The sequence below is a fragment of the Elgaria multicarinata genome, chromosome 14 (genome assembly GCF_023053635.1).
Source record: "Elgaria multicarinata webbii isolate HBS135686 ecotype San Diego chromosome 14, rElgMul1.1.pri, whole genome shotgun sequence".
Taxonomy (NCBI): Eukaryota; Metazoa; Chordata; class Lepidosauria; order Squamata; family Anguidae; genus Elgaria; species Elgaria multicarinata.
This window is the reverse complement of record NC_086184.1, coordinates 29,362,536-29,381,738: the sequence shown is the minus strand read 5'-3', so window position 1 is coordinate 29,381,738 and position 19,203 is coordinate 29,362,536. Positions and strand designations below refer to the sequence as shown.

Here is a 19,203-nt window from a genome sequence, read left to right as displayed (position 1 = left end):
CCCTCTCCAAGAACCGCCAGCTCTGGGGATCGGGTATAGCTGGGCATGAAGGCAAAGGGGCTGATGCTTGGGTGGCCATCAGGGGTCGGCATCATTGGGCACTCGCCAAGGCCCATGTCCCAGTAGGGGACCCACTGGCAATCCCGAGAACTTCCTGTCCTTGTTCCTCTTCCTTCTTTCTGCCATGGCTCTTTTACCTGCCCTTCCTAAGTCAATGAGGAGAAAGACCAGTAACCTCTGCTCATTTCTCCCTCGGAGGTGGTGTGGATTGGACCCAGGAGAAGAGCAAGTGAACAAGCAGCTAGGGTAGCCTCGTATGCATGACCAAAAAGAGATGCGATGGTTTATCAAATAAGAGGGCACCCAGGTGCTTAACACTTGCATATGCTAAATTTTATGCAAGGAGGGAAATTAGAAATAATGATAATTTCAATAGAAAGACAATACATCTCACCACACTGAGGAAGATTGACTGTCTACATGCTAACTGTGGAGGGGGGACTCCAAGACCCTAGCCTGTTCTTCCTCCTTATGGTTCTTTGACATTAAGCCAAACTTGGACTGGACACCTCGTCAGATAGAGGACACCTTCAAATAGAGGACTATCCTCTACCAGCTCTCAAAGACAGAGGACTGTCCTCTGTGAAGTAGGACACCTGGACACCCTAGCTGATGCTGCAGTGAAGCAAGTAAAGGCCAGAAGCCGGCAGGAATGGAGGGGCAAACATCAAGTATACATGGCAATGATAAATACAACACAGTTCCATTGGTGCTTCTATATATATCCTACTGGTATTTGTGCGTTTTATGAATGGGCATTTTGCATGGCAATTCTACCACCATGGGCTTCCCAGAGGGGCATCTAGTTAACTACTGTGAGAAACAGGGTGCTGGACTGGATAGGCCTTTGGTCTCATCCAGCAAGGCTCTTCCTCTCTTGCCCTCCATGGCCTTATCTACACTACAAAAAGTAGACAACTTTGAACCTGCTTACTGGTCACTGTTCCCAATCAAGGAACTGCTGCTCTGAAGAGACCAAGGTATTTCTCGGGACTTCACAAAGTGACGTTTCCCAGAGTTCTTTGCGGGGGGAGATCCATGGCATATACAAGAAGGGGCATAGCCAATGGTGAGGGATGATGGCCGCCGGAGGCCAAAAGATGTGAAAAGCCGGAAGTTGCCTACTCTGTACATAAATAATTTTCAACACAGGTTAAAAATTGCACAGTAGATATTCATATTATAGTGCTTAAAACAAATAATCAGATATGATGCGGACAAGCTGATGTAAAAGAGCTATAAGCAGTGAGAGGTGTCTTCCTTCTTGCCAGGGAAGACTTTTCTTCCTGGTTCTTCAATGGGTCTTCTTACTTTTTCTCTGGCAAGTCTGCTATTGCCCTTTTCACCCAAGGTGTTGTGGGATCAACACAGATCCGTCTGCCACTCTTCATAACCAACCTTTGGAGAGAAGAGAAGAGGCACTGATTTAAAAACAATGTCTCGGGCTGCATCGTCTGTACATACATCCCCTTCTCTTCATTTAAGCCTTCTCATTTGGGGCCAAATGACAGCTCTAGTGACACATGACTGTACAGACACATTTGTTTCAGCTCTAACATTGGAGATGACTCCAACGTTGCACCAGGTTAAGACGTTCCTCCAGATTTCTTAGACTACATTTACCTGGAGTAGGCCCCATTGAAAACAGTGGGGCTTACTTATGAGTAGACTGTTAAGGCATCAGTTGAATATCTTACGGTTGCCAGCGCCGTTTTAGTTATTTTATGGGGTCATGCTTTTTTATTGATAATTGCTTTGGGTTGCTCAAACTCAAGTCAGTGGGTGTATAGGTGGGTAGTGGGCTCCATTTTAAGTCCAATAGGGGGCACATGGGTGAAGTGAGCAATGCAGCACAAGAATTCCTCTTCTCCCTCCAGCCAGGCTACGATGCCAAAGGTGAGTCTACTGGGGTCAAAAGTGCCTGCAGGAAGGGGCGGTGAGAAATAAGGTGAGGGTTCAGTTCCCCTCACCTACACACACCTTTTGCCAATAAAATCTGGCCTGCCACTTCCACTTACTACTGCCCAATCATACTTTAAGCCAGGGATGGAGAACGTGTGGCCCTCCAGGTGCTGTTGGACTGCAACTCCCATCAGCCCTTGCTAGCATAGCCAATTGTGGGAGATGATGGGAGTTGCAATCCAACAACATTTGGATGGCCGCACGCTCTCCATCCCTGGCTTAAGATATGATCGGGCAGATGTGGATTTGAAGTAGGGGTGAACAAACCTATCAATTTTGGTTGCTCTAAGTTTCTCATTTTTCCCTATTGTTAAAGTCAGTTCATACCAAAATTTGAGATTTTATTTTTAGAAATTAGCACAAACGTTTGTGCTCCTAATACATGCATTTTTGTATGCAATTGTAACATACAATTGCTTAACATTTGTAAGTGCACTTTCCCCAATACACACATTTTAATTGAAATATTCCATTGCAAAATTAGGAAAAGTGCAAATTTCGAAAGATAATTGAGATTTGGTTCACATATTACTTCAAAGTGTAAAATTAGCAGTCTTTGCATTGAAATGTAAACTGAACAAATTTCTCCCTCTATCCCTCATTTAAAGAAAATGATTTTCTGCTGCCCCATCTAATCTGAACCTACATGTAGCAACAACACAGCCATATGTGTTGAGATGTACGAGTTGGGATGTATTTGACAAATTCGTCTCAGTTTGTTTTAGACCAGGCTTCTGGAAAGCAACCTGGTGCCCTCCAGATACTCATGGACTACAAGTCCCAGGGCATGGTCTGAAGGCACACGAGGCAGCCACATTGGTGAAGCTAAGCAGGTCTGAGTCTGGTTAGTGCCTGGAGGGGAGACTACTTGGGAACCTTGAATTCCATAATGGCAGAAAGGTGGGATACTAATGCAATAATAAACGAACACATCTCCCTCTTTCCTATTCATGCTGATTGGGGCTGATGGGAACTGTAGCCCCAAACATTTTGGAGGGCACCAGATTGCCTACTCCTGATATATAGTGTGGTGGTACACATGTCCAACAACTGTCTGGCTCATGGCTCAACCCTTGTTTGGGAGACTTCCCAAAATGTGATTTAGTGAAATGAGAGCATTGCTGATCCCCAAAATGCATGCCCTTTAGCTGAAGGTTAGGGGGAGACATCATTGTTCTATACTTACACAACAGCATTTAAGTAGCAATCGCTCGTGATCTTGTAGTAAGATGCCATGTTTTTACGAAGAATCGGCAACCCTCTCCTTACTGCAAAGCAACACTCCTTCGGACAGCTGAGACACATCGCTAAAGGATGAGATAAATGAGACGGAGGCCATTATGTGAAAAATGCTCCTATTTATTGGCATTGAGACGTATGGCCTGACCTGTACTTATTCATTCCAAAATAATAATAATAATAATAATAATAATAATAATAATAATAATAATAATAATAATAATTTAGGAACTCTTTAAGGGTAGAACCCAGTGGAGGCTGGTGGCCCCAATGTCAGTGGGGTGATGAATTTTCTCTGGGTTTCAGCCAGAAGGTTTCAGAACCTCAGATAGCTCCTTTGGAGTTCTGACGGAAACCCTGAGTGGGTTCACTGCCCCACTCTCATCGGAGTCCCCAGCCTCCACTGGGTAAAACCCTCTCAAGGCAGTGCACAAGATAAAAAACAACAACACCATAAATATGCCAAAACAAGCAGAAAGGCAATCATTATGTTCTCGATCAAACATGAGAAAAACAGAACACACCAATAAAACAGATAACACCAGTGAACCCTGATGACTATGGAAAGGCCAGAGAAAGCAAGCGGGTTTTTTTAGAGCCATTCTGAATACTGCTGTGCTGAAAATTTCTCCCGTGAGAAATTTGACCATTCTAATTCAATTTGTTAGAAAAGAAATTGCTTTCGAAAAGAAATTCAAAGCAGAAGAAATTTTGGAGAAATTCTCATGGGTTTCATTCAGGGTTCTTGTGCTTCCCTTACTTATGAGGGGGCTGAGGAGTGTGTGAGAGCGTCCTGTCTGTCATTGTACAGTCCTCTCTCTGACAGCCTGTAGCCTCCTTGGCTTCCTGCACTTCCTGGCCAAAGGAAGACATCAAGAATTTATTCCTCTCCCTAGGGGCCTTTTTAGATCAGGAAGTGCAGGCAGCCTGGGAGACTGTAGAGCAACCTTCCTCAACCTGGGGCGCTCCAGATGTGTTGGACTACATCTGGAGTCCAACACATCTGGAGTCCAACACATCTGGAGCGCCCCAGGTTGAGGAAGGCTGGTGTAGAGCAAGGATGAGAAGTGCAATAGAAAGAAACATTTACAGTGCCCACAGCCACCTCACAGGGATTAGTTAGGGTCCAAAACGCCACCAACACACATTCAAAATAGATTATAACATGCCCTGAGAATGAGGCAGAAAAATGGAAACCCATTTCGTAGGGATTTTTCTTTTCTTATCCCCTAGAAGTGAAAGGCACCTTTCAGAATTTTCTCCACATTTTCTTCATCACTCTTTTTTTTGTGTGTGGTGGTGGCTGCATTTCCTCCTCTCAATGTTCTGGGGTGATGCTAGGTATATGGAGCATTGTAGAGGATGCAAAATGGGGGACAGGCTGCCAACCCAGTTGATGCTCTTGCTATTTTCAGTGACAGTAGGGTGACCATATGAAAAGGAGGACAGGGTTCCTGTATCTTTAACAGTTGTACTGAAAAGGGAATTTCAGCAGGTGTCATTTGTATGTATGGAGAACCTGGTGAAACTCCTTCTTCATCACAACAGTTAAAGCGCAGGAGCCCTGCCCTCTTTTAAATCTGGTCACTCTAGTAGAGCTCCTGCACTTTAACTGTTGTGATGAAGAGGGCATTTCACCAGGTTCCTCATATATTTCATATGGTCACCCTAAGTGACAGTGCAAAAAAACAAAACCCTTAGGAAGACAAAGAAAGAAGCTGTTCTACAATGCTTTTTACCTGCAATTCAGTGAAATTGTCCCCCAATTTCTCTATCCACAAATAGGGTGGAGAACTCTGGGGCACAGCTCTAATTCTGAAGATCTTCAGAGAAGGGAGCCTATCAAATCTCAGATGGATGTCAATTCCAGAGGTATGGTGCAATCACAGAAAAGGCCCTGTGCCTTGTACTCCCCAGTCCAATTGCCCTTGGTGGCAGGCAGGTAACCTTACGCATGTCTACTCAGCAGTAAGCCTGTCGGAGTTTGGTGGCGCTTACTCATAAGTGAGAGAGCAAAGTACGCAGCCCCAGTCACTTGGTGGAGCTACATCAGTACCACCTGGGAGGTTAGCCTGGCTGTGCATGAGGGCAGGCATTTAGTGAATCATCTAATTACACCAAGTGTAGGCTGGTGGGTCTGATGTTAGTGGAGCAGTGAAGCCATTCCGGGATTCAGTCAGAACCAGCCAGAACTCTAAAGGAGTTGTCCAAAGTGTTGAACCCAATCCCCAAAATAGATTCAGCACTTTGGATAGCTTCTTTAAGAATTCTTGCTGGTTCTGCCTGAAACCGGAAGGGATACACCACCCCACTGACATCAGAGCCACCAGCCTTCACTGATTACATCAATCCCTGGTTTATTTCCAGATGCTTTATCTACAGTTGGCTCACAATGACTATGAGGAGAAGTGTGTGTGTGGGATGCATTTAGACAGCCGGCCCTTCCTCAACCTGAGGCGCTCCAGATGTGTTGGACTGCAACTCCCAGAATGCCCCAGCCAGCTGGAGCATTCTGGGAGATGCAGTCCAACACATCTGGAGAGCCCCAGGTTGAGGAAGGCTGGTTTAGAAGGTACTTCAATCACACTTTGGGTTGGCAGCTTTTCAACCAGCTGCTGTAACTGTGCCTTTAACATCAGCTGAATCAACTCTCATTAACAGAGGAGAGGCTGTACATAGCTCAATGACTCAGCACATGCTTTGGATGTAGAAGGTCCCAGGTTTGATCCCCAGCATCTCCAGGTAGGAGCTGGAAACATTTCTACCTGAGCTGCCAGTCAGTGTTGTTAATACTGGCCTAGATGGACTAAGGATCGGACTCAGTGTAAAGCAGCTTCCAATGTTCCTATGGTCATGTTTATCTTCATGCTGTCGAAAGGTCCTCCTGCACAGCACATTGCTGTGAAGAACACTGCTCCCCAGTCAGCTGGCTACCTCCGTTTCTAACCTTGGGTCCTCCCAGACCAAGGGCTCCTAACGGTACTAATGAGAAGGAATTGTGCAGCTATTACACCTTTTTCTCCTTTGCAGGTTTTCTAGGGTAAGAGAACAGGAGGAAGAAGTGGTGGGAAAACATGGGAGGGTTAGGCGTGGAAGGCGTTGCATAGACTGGAAGGGGACAGAAAGCAGAGCTCTCTGAAGTTTGCAGTAGACAGTCAAGGATTTCTGATTCACAGTGGCTTAGCAATAGCTGCAATCAGATTGTCCCCTCTGCCCATAGTCATACTGCTGAAATAAAGACAACTTGGGACGACTAGAAACAGGAGTTTGTGTGGATGGACTGTGAGTTTCATTCAGTTCTGGCATTCAAAACAAATTCCTGGGCTCAGAATTCTTGAGTTCTAAGTGTACCTCTTTTGCACCAGTCTCCATTTGGTGGGTCTTGGGAGTTCTAGTAAAAAAACACAGTAGATCCCACAAGACTGAAATCTGCCCACCCCTAGTGTAGACACCCTCCACCCCCCACAATTCCATGAATGAGGCCAGGCAATTGCATCGCACCGCTTAGCTGGGACACGGTCTGCTCTCCTCCAGCAAGAGTTCCCGTTCCCATGTCTCTAATGTGCATGCCCATCAACGCACGTGCATGAACACTAAGGCACCATGCAGTGCCAGCTGGTTAGATTGTAGAATCGGCTACTTGAAGCTCTTCAACTAGTGCTGCCAAGCTTTGAACTTGGTATTTGGTGGGCTCTCCCACCCAAGACACATTGCTGCTTTATGCATCTTAAATATTATAACTTTTTTAAAGACACGATAATGGAAGGGAGCACTCACTGACCTGCTACGTGTTGATAAGAGATTGCCAGGAGGAGAGCGAGGAGGAGAGCTGGCTTCAGACTGGCCATGGCTGGTGTCTCTGGAAGGCCTGGGTGGGTGATCTTTGTCCGTCTGGGTACCTTTCCTCCCTCCTTCTAGAAGCTGGAAAGTGTGGCCTTGGGGACGAAGTTGTGCACCTTATATACTCTTAAGTTCTCCTCCCACCAACCGCAGGGTAAAATTCTCAAAGAGATTCCACTGATTTACTTCCACCCACACTGGGGTGAAATTCCAGATAAGAAAACCCTCGCAATAATGTCACTTAATAATTCAGTGAAATATCAAGGGGATCTTGCTTCTCCTTTCCAAGGAAAGGAGACCAGCAGTCTGAGACGAAGAGCCACCATGCATGAGTGTAGCATCGCTTTCGCTAGGAGAAGTGAAACGAGAGTTGCATCTCGAAAAGATCTTGGGCAACCACATAAGCCTCACATACTGTTTGGAAGGGCATCACGAAGAGCAAGAGACTGGTGAAGACACGTGGAAGTTTTCAAGCACTCTTGCCAAGGCCCACCACCCGCATCTAGTGGGGTAGACATGGACATGCCTCCATGTCCTCTAACATGGGCAAAAGGGGAGATATGATAGCAGAGCTCTTCACAATCCCTTTGTGTTTTAACAACCTTAAATAATTTGGTGTCGTCTGCAAAGTTGGCTGCTTCACTGCTCACTCCTAATTCCAGATCATTTATGAATAAGTTGAAAATAATTGGTCCCAATACCGATCTCTGTGGGACCCCACTATTTATTTCCCTCCATTGGGAGAATTGACCATTTATTCCTACTCTCTGCTTTCTGATCCATAACAGGACTTCACCTCTTATTCCATGACTGCCAAGTTTATTCAGGAGTCTTTGGTGAGGGACTTTATCAAAATCCTTTTGGAAGTCCAAGTAAACAATGTCCACCGGGTCATCCCTGTCTACATGTTTGTTGACACTCTCAAAGAATTCTAGAAGATTAGTGAGACAGGACTTGATGTGTTGATTCTTCTTCAGCAGGACCTGCCCTTCTATATGCTTGGCCTTACTAATTTTATCTTTAATAATGCTTTCAACCAATTTACCTGGAATGGATGTCAAACTAACCAGCCTGTAATTTCCTGGATCCCTTTTTAAGAATTGTTGTTACTTTGGCTCTATCTATCTATCTCTATGAAATGTGGGTCCTGTAGGTAGGAACAGCCCTCCCATGAGGCATGGTGAACAACTTGCCTTAGGCAGCAGACTGAGATGGGTGTTGGTTTGTGCCCCTCCCACCAGCACCAGGAGAGCTGCCACCACCCAGAAGATGGCACATTTCTCCAGAGCAGCCAGATTCCTAGCTCTGAGGGAATCCTCAGAGTGAGGCAATGGCCTGATTAGGGCTCCAGAGAGCTGCACCAGCTGCTCTCCTGCTGGGGCAAATGCTGCAGCTGGTGTGTCTCTCAGGAGCAGCTGCTCATCCAATGCCTCACTCTGAGGAAGGACCTCCTCAGAGCAAAGCATGGGGGAAGCAGCAGAGGGGAGGGAGCAGACATGTCCCCCTGCAGGACATCTTGGACAATCTCTGCTCTACCCTTGTCCCCTCACCAATACCATCCATCCTCCACTCTCCTCTACAGAGTAGGAGAGAAGGAGGGAAGGGAAAATCGGGAGAACAAAGAGTGGACTTCAGGTAGGGATTGGGACCCCGCCTTTCTTTACTTATAGAAGGCCCTTCTATATTGACGGTGCTTCTGCATGCCCAAGGGGTACCCAAACGGTACTTTGTCTCTTCTGCACTGTTCCTGCAAGTCACAATCTGATGGCAAACAGGTGACAGGGCAAGGAATGCCTCTGCTTTTAGAAGAAAAAGAATATGGGCTGGATACATCTGGAAAAAGGGGGAAATTCTCACTGGTGAACAGCAGAGGGAGACGGAGGTCTTTGAGGAGAAGGGTGGAGAGCTCCACCGTCCTCCTCAAAGACGTCCACCTCCCTCTGCTGTTCACCAGTGAGAATGTTTACAGATTCACATGACAGGAGCTACTCTACAGGCCAGGACCTTGGGCGAAAGTATTTAGCCCCCAGCTTCCTCAGGTGAAGATGGTGGACCTGTAGTATGAGGGCCAGACTAGGGCTGGAAGGATCTCTGGCCAGTTCCTCATTCAGTCATGATGCTCACTGGACAAATCCTGGGTCAGTTACTCCCTCTCAGCCCAGAAATGCCAAGGGCACGGTTCACTTCACAATGAATAGAAAATAGACTGAGACAAAGTTTGTTCTATTCTAGACAGTGTTTATTTTTATATATATTTCTTTTTAGTTTTTTAATTTAAATATTCCAATTGATTTTTGCAAGTTTAGTTATTGTTTTGCTAATGGTTGAGTTTCCTAGTTGATATACCTGGATTTTCTACCATTAATGTTTGTCCTATGAAGTGACCCCTGCTGGATGCCCAGAGGAAGGCGAAAAACCTCCAGGGTCTCCGGCCAATCTGCCCTGGAGGAAAATTCCTTCCCGACCCCAGAAGTGGCGATCAGTGCTACCCTGGGCACGTCAGCAAGGGCCATAGTGCAGATGTGGAACCAGGCAGAAGGAGGAGGCCAGTGGGCCAAGAGGAAGAGAGGGCCCCAGAGGGGGAAGGAGGAGGCCAGTGGGCCAAGAAGGAAGAGAGCCCCAGAGGAGGAAGGGGGAGGCCAGTGGGCAAGGAGGAAGAGACAGCCCCATGGGGAAGGAGGAGGCCAGCGGGCCAGGAGGAAGAGAGAGTCCCAAAGGAGAAGAAGGAGGCCAGTGGGCCAGGAGGAAGAGAGAGCCCCATGGGGAAGGAGGAGGCCAGTGGGCCAAAAGGAAGAGAGAGCCCCATGGGGAAGGAGGAGGCCAGTGGGGCTGGAGGAAGAGAGAGCCCCATGGGGAAGAAGAGGCTAGTTGGCCAGGAGGAAGAGAGAGCCCTATGGGGAAGGAGGCCAGTGGGCCAAAAGGAAGAGAGAGCCCCATGGGGAAGGAGGAGGCCAGCGGGCCAGGAGGAAGAGAAAGCCCCACGGGGAAGGAGGAGGCCAGTGGGCCAGAAGGAAGAGAGCCCCAGAGGAGGAAGGGGGAGGCCAGTGGGCAAGGAGGAAGAGACAGCCCCATGGGGAAGAGGAGGCCAGTGGGCCAAGAGGAAGAGAGAGCCCCATGAGGAAGGAGGAGGTCAGTGGGCCAGAAGGAAGAGAGAGCCCCATGGGGAAGGAGGAGGCCAGTTGGCCGGAAGGAAGAGAGAGCCCCATGGGGAAGGAGGAGGCCAGTGGGCCAAGAGGAAGAGAGAGCCCCATGAGGAAGGAGGAGACCAGTGGGCCAGGAGGAAGTGAGAGCCCCACAGGGAAGAGGAGGCCAGTGGGCCAGGAGGAAGAGAGAGCCCCATGGTGAAGGAGGAGGCCAGCGGGCCAGGAGGAAGAGAGAGCCCCAGAGGAGAAAGAGGAGGCCAGTGGGCCAAGAGGAAGAGAAAGCCCCATGGGGAAGGAGGAGGCCAGTGGGCCAAAAGGAAGAGAGAGCCCCATGGGGAAGGAGGAGGCCAGTGGGCCAAAGGGAAGGGAGAGCCCCAGAGGGGAAGGAGAAGGCCAATGGGCCAAGAGGAAGAGAGAGCCCCAGAGGGTAAGGGGGAGGCCAGTGGGCCAAGAGGAAGAGGGAGCGACAAGAGGGGAAGGAGGAGGCCAGTGGGCCAAGAGGAAGAGAGAGCTCCAGAGGGGAAGGAGGAGGCCAGTGGGCCAAGAGGAAGAGAGAGCCCCAGAGGGGAAGGGGGAGGCCAGTGGGCCAAGAGGAAGAGAGAGCCCCAGAGGGGAAGGAGGAGGCCAGTGGGCCAAGAGGAAGAGAGAGCCCCAGAGGGGGGGAGGCCAGTGAGCCAAGAGGAAGAGAGAGCCCCAGAGGGGAAGGGGGAAGCCAGTGGGCCAAGAGGAAGAGAGAGCTCCAGAGGGGAAGGAGGAGGCCAGTGGGCCAAAAGGAAGAGAGAGCCCCATGGGGAAGGAGGAGGCCAGTGGGCCAGTAGGAAAAGAGAGGTGCTTCTTTATCCTGTTTTTTAATTTATTTCTAGTTTTTAAAGTTAAATATTTCAAGTTATTTTTGAAAGTTATTGTTTTGTTTACGGTTCAGTTTCCTAGTTAATATACATATCATTTCTAGCTTTAACGATTGCCCTAAGAAGTGACCCCTGCTGGATGCCCAGAGGAAGGCGAAAAACCTCCAGGGTCTCCGGCCAATCTGCCCTGGAGGAAAATTCCTTCCCGACCCCAGAAGTGGCGATCAGTGCTACCCTGGGCATGTCAGCAAGGGCCATAGTGCAGATGTGGAAAGAGGAGGCCAGTGGGCCAAGAGGAAGAGAGAGTCCCAGAGCAGAAGGAGGAGGCCAGTGGGCCAAGAGGAAGAGAGAGCCCAAGAGGGGAAGGAGGAGGCCAGTGGGCCAAGAGGAAAGAGAGAGACCCAAGGGGAGAAGAGGAGGCCAGTGGGCCAAGAGGGAAGAGAGCCCCAGAGGGGGAAGGAGGAGGCCAGTGGGCCAGGAGGAAGAGAGAGCCCCATGGGGAAGGAGGAGGCCAGTGGGCCAGGAGGAAGAGAGAGCCCCATGAGGAAGGAGGAGACCAGTGGGCCAGGAGGAAGTGAGAGCCCCACGGGGAAGAGGAGGCCAGTGGGCCAGGAGGAAGAGAGAGCCCCATGGTGAAGGAGGAGGCCAGCGGGCCAGGAGGAAGAGAGAGCCCCAGAGGAGAAAGAGGAGGCCAGTGGGCCAAGAGGAAGAGAAAGCCCCATGGGGAAGGAGGAGGCCAGTGGGCCAAAAGGAAGAGAGAGCCCCATGGGGAAGGAGGAGGCCAGTGGGCCAAAGGGAAGGGAGAGCCCCAGAGGGGAAGGAGAAGGCCAATGGGCCAAGAGGAAGAGAGAGCCCCAGAGGGTAAGGGGGAGGCCAGTGGGCCAAGAGGAAGAGGGAGCGACAAGAGGGGAAGGAGGAGGCCAGTGGGCCAAGAGGAAGAGAGAGCTCCAGAGGGGAAGGAGGAGGCCAGTGGGCCAAGAGGAAGAGAGAGCCCCAGAGGGGAAGGGGGAGGCCAGTGGGCCAAGAGGAAGAGAGAGCCCCAGAGGGGAAGGAGGAGGCCAGTGGGCCAAGAGGAAGAGAGAGCCCCAGAGGGGGGGAGGCCAGTGGGCCAAGAGGAAGAGAGAGCCCCAGAGGGGAAGGGGGAAGCCAGTGGGCCAAGAGGAAGAGAGAGCTCCAGAGGGGAAGGAGGAGGCCAGTGGGCCAAAAGGAAGAGAGAGCCCCATGGGGAAGGAGGAGGCCAGTGGGCCAGTAGGAAAAGAGAGGTGCTTCTTTATCCTGTTTTTTAATTTATTTCTAGTTTTTAAAGTTAAATATTTCAAGTTATTTTTGAAAGTTATTGTTTTGTTTACGGTTCAGTTTCCTAGTTAATATACATATCATTTCTAGCTTTAATGATTGCCCTAAGAAGTGACCCCTGCTGGATGCCCAGAGGAAGGCGAAAAACCTCCAGGGTCTCCGGCCAATCTGCCCTGGAGGAAAATTCCTTCCCGACCCCAGAAGTGGCGATCAGTGCTACCCTGGGCATGTCAGCAAGGGCCATAGTGCAGATGTGGAAAGAGGAGGCCAGTGGGCCAAGAGGAAGAGAGAGTCCCAGAGCAGAAGGAGGAGGCCAGTGGGCCAAGAGGAAGAGAGAGCCCAAGAGGGGAAGGAGGAGGCCAGTGGGCCAAGAGGAAAGAGAGAGACCCAAGGGGAGAAGAGGAGGCCAGTGGGCCAAGAGGGAAGAGAGCCCCAGAGGGGGAAGGAGGAGGCCAGTGGGCCAGGAGGAAGAGAGAGCCCCATGGGGAAGGAGGAGGCCAGTGGGCCAGGAGGAAGAGAGAGCCCCATGGGGAAGGAGGAGGCCAGTGGGCCAGGAGGAAGAGAGAGCCCCATGGGGAAGTAGGGGGCCATTGGGCCAAGAGGAAGAGAGAGCCCCATAGGGCAAGGAGAAGGACAGTGGGCCAGGAGGAAGAGAGAGACGGTTAGAAGAAGGAAGCCAGTGGGCCAGGAGGAAGAGAGAGCCCCATGGGGAAGAGGAGACCAGTGGGCCAGGAGGAAGTGAGAGCCCCACGGGGAAGAGGAGGCCCATTGGGAACGAGGAAGCCACTGGGCCAAGAGGAAGAGAGAGCCCCAGAGGAGAAAGAGGAGGCCAGTGGGCCAAGAGGAAGATAAAGCCCCATGGTGAAGGAGGAGGCCAGCGGGCCAGAAGGAAGAGAGAGCCCCATGGGTAAGGAGGAGGCCAGCGGGCCAGGAGGAAGAGAGAGCCCCATTGGGAAGGAGGAAGCCACTGGGCCAGGAGGAAGAGAGAGCCCCATGGGGAAGAGGAGGCCAGTGGGCCAAGAGGAAGAGAGAGCCCCATGGGGAAGGAGGAGGCCAGTGGGCCAGAAGGAAGAGAGAGCCCCATGGGGAAGGAGGAGGCCAGCGGGCCAGGAGGAAGAGAGAGCCCCATGGGGTAGTAGGAGGCCAGTGGGCCTGGAGGAAGAGAGAGCCCAATGGGGAAGGAGGAGGCCGGTGGGCCTGGAGGAAGAGTGAGCCCCATGGGGAAGGAGGAGGCCGGCGGGGCGGGAGGAAGAGAAAGACCCACGGGGAAGGAGGAGGCCAGTGGGCCAGAAGGAAGAGAGAGCCCCATGGGGAAGGAGGAGGCCAGTGGGCCAAGAGGAAGAGAGAGCGCCATGAGGAAGGAGGAGGCCGGTGGGCCAGGAGGAAGAGAGAGCCCCATGGGGAAGAGGAGGCCAGTGGGCCAGGAGGAAGAGAGAGCCCCATGGGGAAGGAGGAGGCCAGTGGGCCAGTAGGAAAAGAGAGGTGCTTCTTTATCCTGTTTTTTAATTTATTTCTAGTTTTTAAAGTTAAATATTTCAAGTTATTTTTGAAAGTTATTGTTTTGTTTACGGTTCAGTTTCCTAGTTAATATACATATCATTTCTAGCTTTAATGATTGCCCTAAGAAGTGACCCCTGCTGGATGCCCAGAGGAAGGCGAAAAACCTCCAGGGTCTCCGGCCAATCTGCCCTGGAGGAAAATTCCTTCCCGACCCCAGAAGTGGCGATCAGTGCTACCCTGGGCATGTCAGCAAGGGCCATAGTGCAGATGTGGAAAGAGGAGGCCAGTGGGCCAAGAGGAAGAGAGAGTCCCAGAGCAGAAGGAGGAGGCCAGTGGGCCAAGAGGAAGAGAGAGCCCAAGAGGGGAAGGAGGAGGCCAGTGGGCCAGGAGGAAGAGAGAGCCCCATGGGGAAGGAGGAGGCCAGTGGGCCAGGAGGAAGAGAGAGCCCCATGGGGAAGGAGGAGGCCAGTGGGCCAGGAGGAAGAGAGAGCCCCATGGGGAAGTAGGGGGCCATTGGGCCAAGAGGAAGAGAGAGCCCCATAGGGCAAGGAGAAGGACAGTGGGCCAGGAGGAAGAGAGAGACGGTTAGAAGAAGGAAGCCAGTGGGCCAGGAGGAAGAGAGAGCCCCATGGGGAAGAGGAGACCAGTGGGCCAGGAGGAAGTGAGAGCCCCACGGGGAAGAGGAGGCCCATTGGGAACGAGGAAGCCACTGGGCCAAGAGGAAGAGAGAGCCCCAGAGGAGAAAGAGGAGGCCAGTGGGCCAAGAGGAAGATAAAGCCCCATGGTGAAGGAGGAGGCCAGCGGGCCAGAAGGAAGAGAGAGCCCCATGGGTAAGGAGGAGGCCAGCGGGCCAGGAGGAAGAGAGAGCCCCATTGGGAAGGAGGAAGCCACTGGGCCAGGAGGAAGAGAGAGCCCCATGGGGAAGAGGAGGCCAGTGGGCCAAGAGGAAGAGAGAGCCCCATGGGGAAGGAGGAGGCCAGTGGGCCAGAAGGAAGAGAGAGCCCCATGGGGAAGGAGGAGGCCAGCGGGCCAGGAGGAAGAGAGAGCCCCATGGGGTAGTAGGAGGCCAGTGGGCCTGGAGGAAGAGAGAGCCCAATGGGGAAGGAGGAGGCCGGTGGGCCTGGAGGAAGAGTGAGCCCCATGGGGAAGGAGGAGGCCGGCGGGGCGGGAGGAAGAGAAAGACCCACGGGGAAGGAGGAGGCCAGTGGGCCAGAAGGAAGAGAGAGCCCCATGGGGAAAAGGAGGCCAGCGGGCCAGGAGAAAGAGAGAGCCCCATGGGGAAGGAGGAGGCCAGCGGGCCAGAAGGAAGAGAGAGCCCCATGGGGAAGGAGGAGGCCAGCGGGCCAGGAGGAAGAGAGAGCCCCATGGGGTAGTAGGAGGCCAGTGGGCCAAAATGAAGAGAGAGCCCCATGGGGAAGGAGGAGGCCAGCGGGCCAGAAGGCAGAGAGAGCCCCATGGGGAAGGAGGAGGCCAGTGGGCCAAGAGGAAGAGAGAGCCCCATGGGGAAGGAGGAGGCCAGTGGGCCGGAAGGAAGAAAGAGCCCCATGGGGAAAAGGAGGCCAGCGGGCCAGGAGAAAGAGAGAGCCCCATGGGGAAGGAGGAGGCCAGCGGGCCAGAAGGAAGAGAGAGTACCCCATGGGGAAGGAGGAGGCCAGCGGGCCAGGAGGAAGAGAGAGCCCCATGGGGTAGTTGGAGGCCAGTGGGCCAAAATGAAGAGAGAGCCCCATGGGGAAGGAGGAGGCCAGCGGGCCAGGGGGAAGAGAAAGCCCCACGGCGAAGAAGGAGGCCAGTGGGCCAGAAGGAAGACAGAGCCCCATGGGGAAGAGGAGGCCAGTGGGCCAAAAGGAAGAGAGAGCCCCATGGGGAAGGAGTAGGCCAGTGGGCCAAGAGGAAGAGAGAGCCCCATGAGGAAGGAGGAGGCCACTGGGCCAGAAGGAAGAGAGCCCCATGGGGAAGAGGAGGCCAGCGGGCCAGGAGAAAGAGAGAGCCCCATGGGGAAGGAGGAGGCCAGCGGGCCAGAAGGAAGAGAGAGCCCCATGGGGAAGGAGGAGGCCAGCGGGCCAGGAGGAAGAGAGAGCCCCATGGGGTAGTAGGAGGCCAGTGGGCCAAAATGAAGAGAGAGCCCCATGGGGAAGGAGGAGGCCAGCGGGCCAGGAGGAAGAGAAAGCCCCACGGCGAAGAAGGAGGCCAGTGGGCCAGAAGGAAGAGAGAACCCCATGGGGAAGAGGAGGCCAGCGGGCCAGGAGGAAGAGAGAGCCCCATGGGGTAGTAGGAGGCCAGTGGGCCGGAAGGAAGAGAGAGCCCCATGGGGAAGAGGAGGCCAGTGGGCCAGAAGGAAGAGAGAGCCCCATGGGGAAGGAGGAGGCCAGCGGGCCAGGAGGAAGAGAGAGCCCCACGGGGAAGGAGGAGGCCAGTGGGCCAGAAGGCAGAGAGAGCCCCATGGGGAAGAGGAGGCCAGTGGGCCAAGAGGAAGAGAGAGCCCCATGGGGCAGGAGGAGGCCAGTGGGCCAAGAGGAAGAGAGAGCCCCATGGGGAAGGAGGAGGCCAGTGGGCCAAGAGGAAGAGAGAGCCCTATGGCGAAGGAGGAGGCCAGTGGGCCAAGAGGAAGAGAGAGCCCCATGGGGAAGAGGAGGCCAGTGGGCCAAGAGGAAGAGAGAGCCCCATGGGGCAGGAGGAGGCCAGTGGGCCAAGAGGAAGAGAGAGCCCCATGGGGAAGGAGGAGGCCAGTGGGCCAAGAGGAAGAGAGAGCCCCATGGGGAAGGAGGAGGCCAGTGGGCCAAGAGGAAGAGAGAGCCCTATGGGGAAGGATGAGGCCAGCGGGCCAGAAGGAAGAGAGAGCCCCATGGGGAAGGAGGAGGCCAGGAGGCCAGGAGGAAGAGAGAGCCCCATGGGGTAGTAGGAGGCCAGTGAGCCGGAAGGAAGAGAGAGCCCCATGGGGAAGGAGGAGGCCAGCAGGCCAGGAGGAAGAGAAAGCCCCATGGGGAAGGAGGAGGCCAGCGGGCCAGGAGGAAGAGAGAGCCCCATGGGGTAGTAGGAGGCCAGTGGGCCAAAAGGAAGAGAGAGCCCCATTGGGAAGGAGGAGGCCAGCGGGCCAGGAGGAAGAGAAAGCCGCATTGGGGAGTAGGAGGCCAGCGGGCCAGGAGGAAGAGAGAGCCCCATGGGGAAGGAGGAGGCCAGCGGGCCAGGAGGAAGAGAAAGCCCCATGGGGAAGGAGGGGGCCAGCGGGCCAGGAGGAAGAGAAAGCCCCACGGCGAAGAAGGAGGCCAGTGGGCCAGAAGGAAGGGAGAGCCCCATGGGGAAGAGGAGGCCAGTGGGCCAAGAGGAAGAGAGAGCCCCATGGGGAAGGAGGAGGCCAGTGGGCCAGAAGGAAGAGAGCCCCATGGGAAAGAAGAGGCCAGTGGGCCAAGAGGAAGAGAGAGCCCCATTAGGAAGGAGGAGGCCAGTGGGCCAGAAGGAAGAGAGAGCCCCATGGGGAAGAGGAGGCCAGTGGGCCAAGAGGAAGAGGGATCCCCATGGCAAAGAGGAGGCCAGTGGACCAAGAGGAAGGGAGAGCCCCATGGGGAAGAGGAGGCCAGTGGGCCAAGAGGAAGAGAGAGCCCCATGGGGAAGGAGGAGGCCAATGGGCCAGGAGGAAGAGAGAGCCCCATGGGGAAGGAGGAGGCCAGTGCGCCAGGAAGAAGAGAAAGCCCTATGGGGAAGAGGAGGCCACTGGGCCAGGAGGAAGAGAGAGCCCCATGGGGAAGAGGAGGCCAGTGGGCTAGGAGAAAGAGAGAGCCCCATGGGGAAGAGGAGGCCAGTGGGCCAGGAGGAAGAGAGCGCCCCATGGGGAAGGAGGAGGCCAGTGGGTCAGAAGGAAGAGATTGCCCCTTGGGGAAGAGGAGGACAGTGGGCCAGTAGGAAAAGAGAGATGCTTTGGGGAAGGAGGCGGCCAGTAGGAAAAGACAGCCCTACAGAAGATGTGGGAGGCTTGTGGGCCAAGAGGAAGAAAGAGACCCATCAAGGGATGGCAGAGGCCAGTAAGCCACAGGGGGAGGAGCCCCATGAGGAAGGAGGAGGCCACTGGGCCAGAAGGAAGGGGGCTAAGAGAAAGATCTACAGGGAAACAGAGGCCTGTGATGAATCGACTGAACTCCTTGAAGAGTCACAGATGTAAACAAAGAGAGCAACAGACACGGAACCACCTACCTGGTTCTCACTTTGTAGCCTTGAATTTAGTTAATGGCGTGTTTCCATTTTGCTTTGAAGATATTCTACTTGCCTCCACTTTCAGTCTTTTCAATTATCAGATTTAAGATCTGCAAATGTCTTCTCATGCATTTATTTTTCTCTCTCTCTCCTTCATCTGAAAAATAAATCTGATTAGACACGCTTGACAGAAAGGGAACATTTCTGGATCGATAGAATGAGAGTTGTTAGTCTGAATGGACTAAACCTGGAGAACAATCTGTAAGTATTATGCCAATTTTACCTCTGGTTTTTCTCTTGAGGAACATTCATCTCCAGGCATTCCAAACTGCCACTCCTGGTATCCATTTAAACAGCACAGCCACTGATGAAGGTGGAAGCCAAAATGTTTAGCTTAAAATACACCTTTTAGAATACTCTATTGTTAGTCTTTCTATCTTAAATATTTTACCTTTAGACTATCTGCATCTGTAGTTGATCCAGAGCCCTCTGTGCTGTTTTGCTGTGGTGCCACTTCACACCTCTCTCTCTCTCTCTCTCTCTCTCTCTCTCTCTCTCTCTCTCTCTCTCTCTCTCTCTCTCTCTCTCTCTCTCTCTGCATACATATATATATGCCCTGAGTACAGAGCAAAGGAAGTAAAGGGAACTCATAAATTGTTATTTTCTATTCCTTATTCATCTGAGAATAAGCTGCCTACTGCAATGGCGCATACCGTAATGACAAAAAGAGATCCTTATTGGCAGAGCCAAGAAAAGTTGGACGGCGTCTGGCTTCTAAAGCGCCTTTCCCTTCCCCGTCCCATAAACTAGGATCCCACAACTCATTGATGTGGCGATGAGGAAACTCAAGGGCTCACCTGGTGGGCAGCAGCATCAAGGGTATGACAATGGTGGGGCTGACCTCCTCTTCCTCGGTCGCACAAAACAAGATGTCTTACTTCCCTCACGTTGCTTCACAGTGTGTGTGCGTGCGTGTGTGTGCCTGCATTGTGCTGCTCCCGGTAACGTTACTTAAGACTTCTTCTTTTCCTCCTGACACCGGGGGCACATCTACACCAAGCAGGATATTCCACTATGAAAGCGGTATATAAAAGGCAGGAGCCACACGACTGCTTTATAGCGTTATTGAA

At 52.6% G+C, this 19,203-nt stretch overlaps 1 protein-coding gene across 1 annotated transcript; it reads right to left on the bottom strand.

The window, feature by feature from the left end:
• Window positions 1-1,269: 1,269 nt before the first annotated feature.
• Window positions 1,270-7,171, bottom strand: LOC134408715 (C-C motif chemokine 3-like). The gene is made up of 3 exons (XM_063141111.1): window positions 7,043-7,171; window positions 3,209-3,329; window positions 1,270-1,458 (listed from the first exon to the last, which is right to left on the bottom strand). The coding sequence occupies exons 1-3, from the start codon at window positions 7,107-7,109 to the stop codon at window positions 1,368-1,370; spliced, it is 279 nt and encodes a 92-aa protein (XP_062997181.1). The 5' UTR covers window positions 7,110-7,171; the 3' UTR covers window positions 1,270-1,367.
• Between the last annotated feature and the right edge of the window lie 12,032 nt (window positions 7,172-19,203).

Coding starts and splice junctions, on each gene's coding strand:
- LOC134408715 (XM_063141111.1), bottom strand. CDS start 7,109: ATGGCCAGTCTGAAGCCAGCTCTCCTCCTCGCTCTCCTCCTGGCAATC. Junction 3,330..7,042: donor CTCTTATCAACACGTAGCAG/GTCAGTGAGTGC, acceptor CTCATCCTTTAG/CGATGTGTCTCAGCTGTCCG. Junction 1,459..3,208: donor TGCTACTTAAATGCTGTTGT/GTAAGTATAGAA, acceptor TTCTCTCCAAAG/GTTGGTTATGAAGAGTGGCA.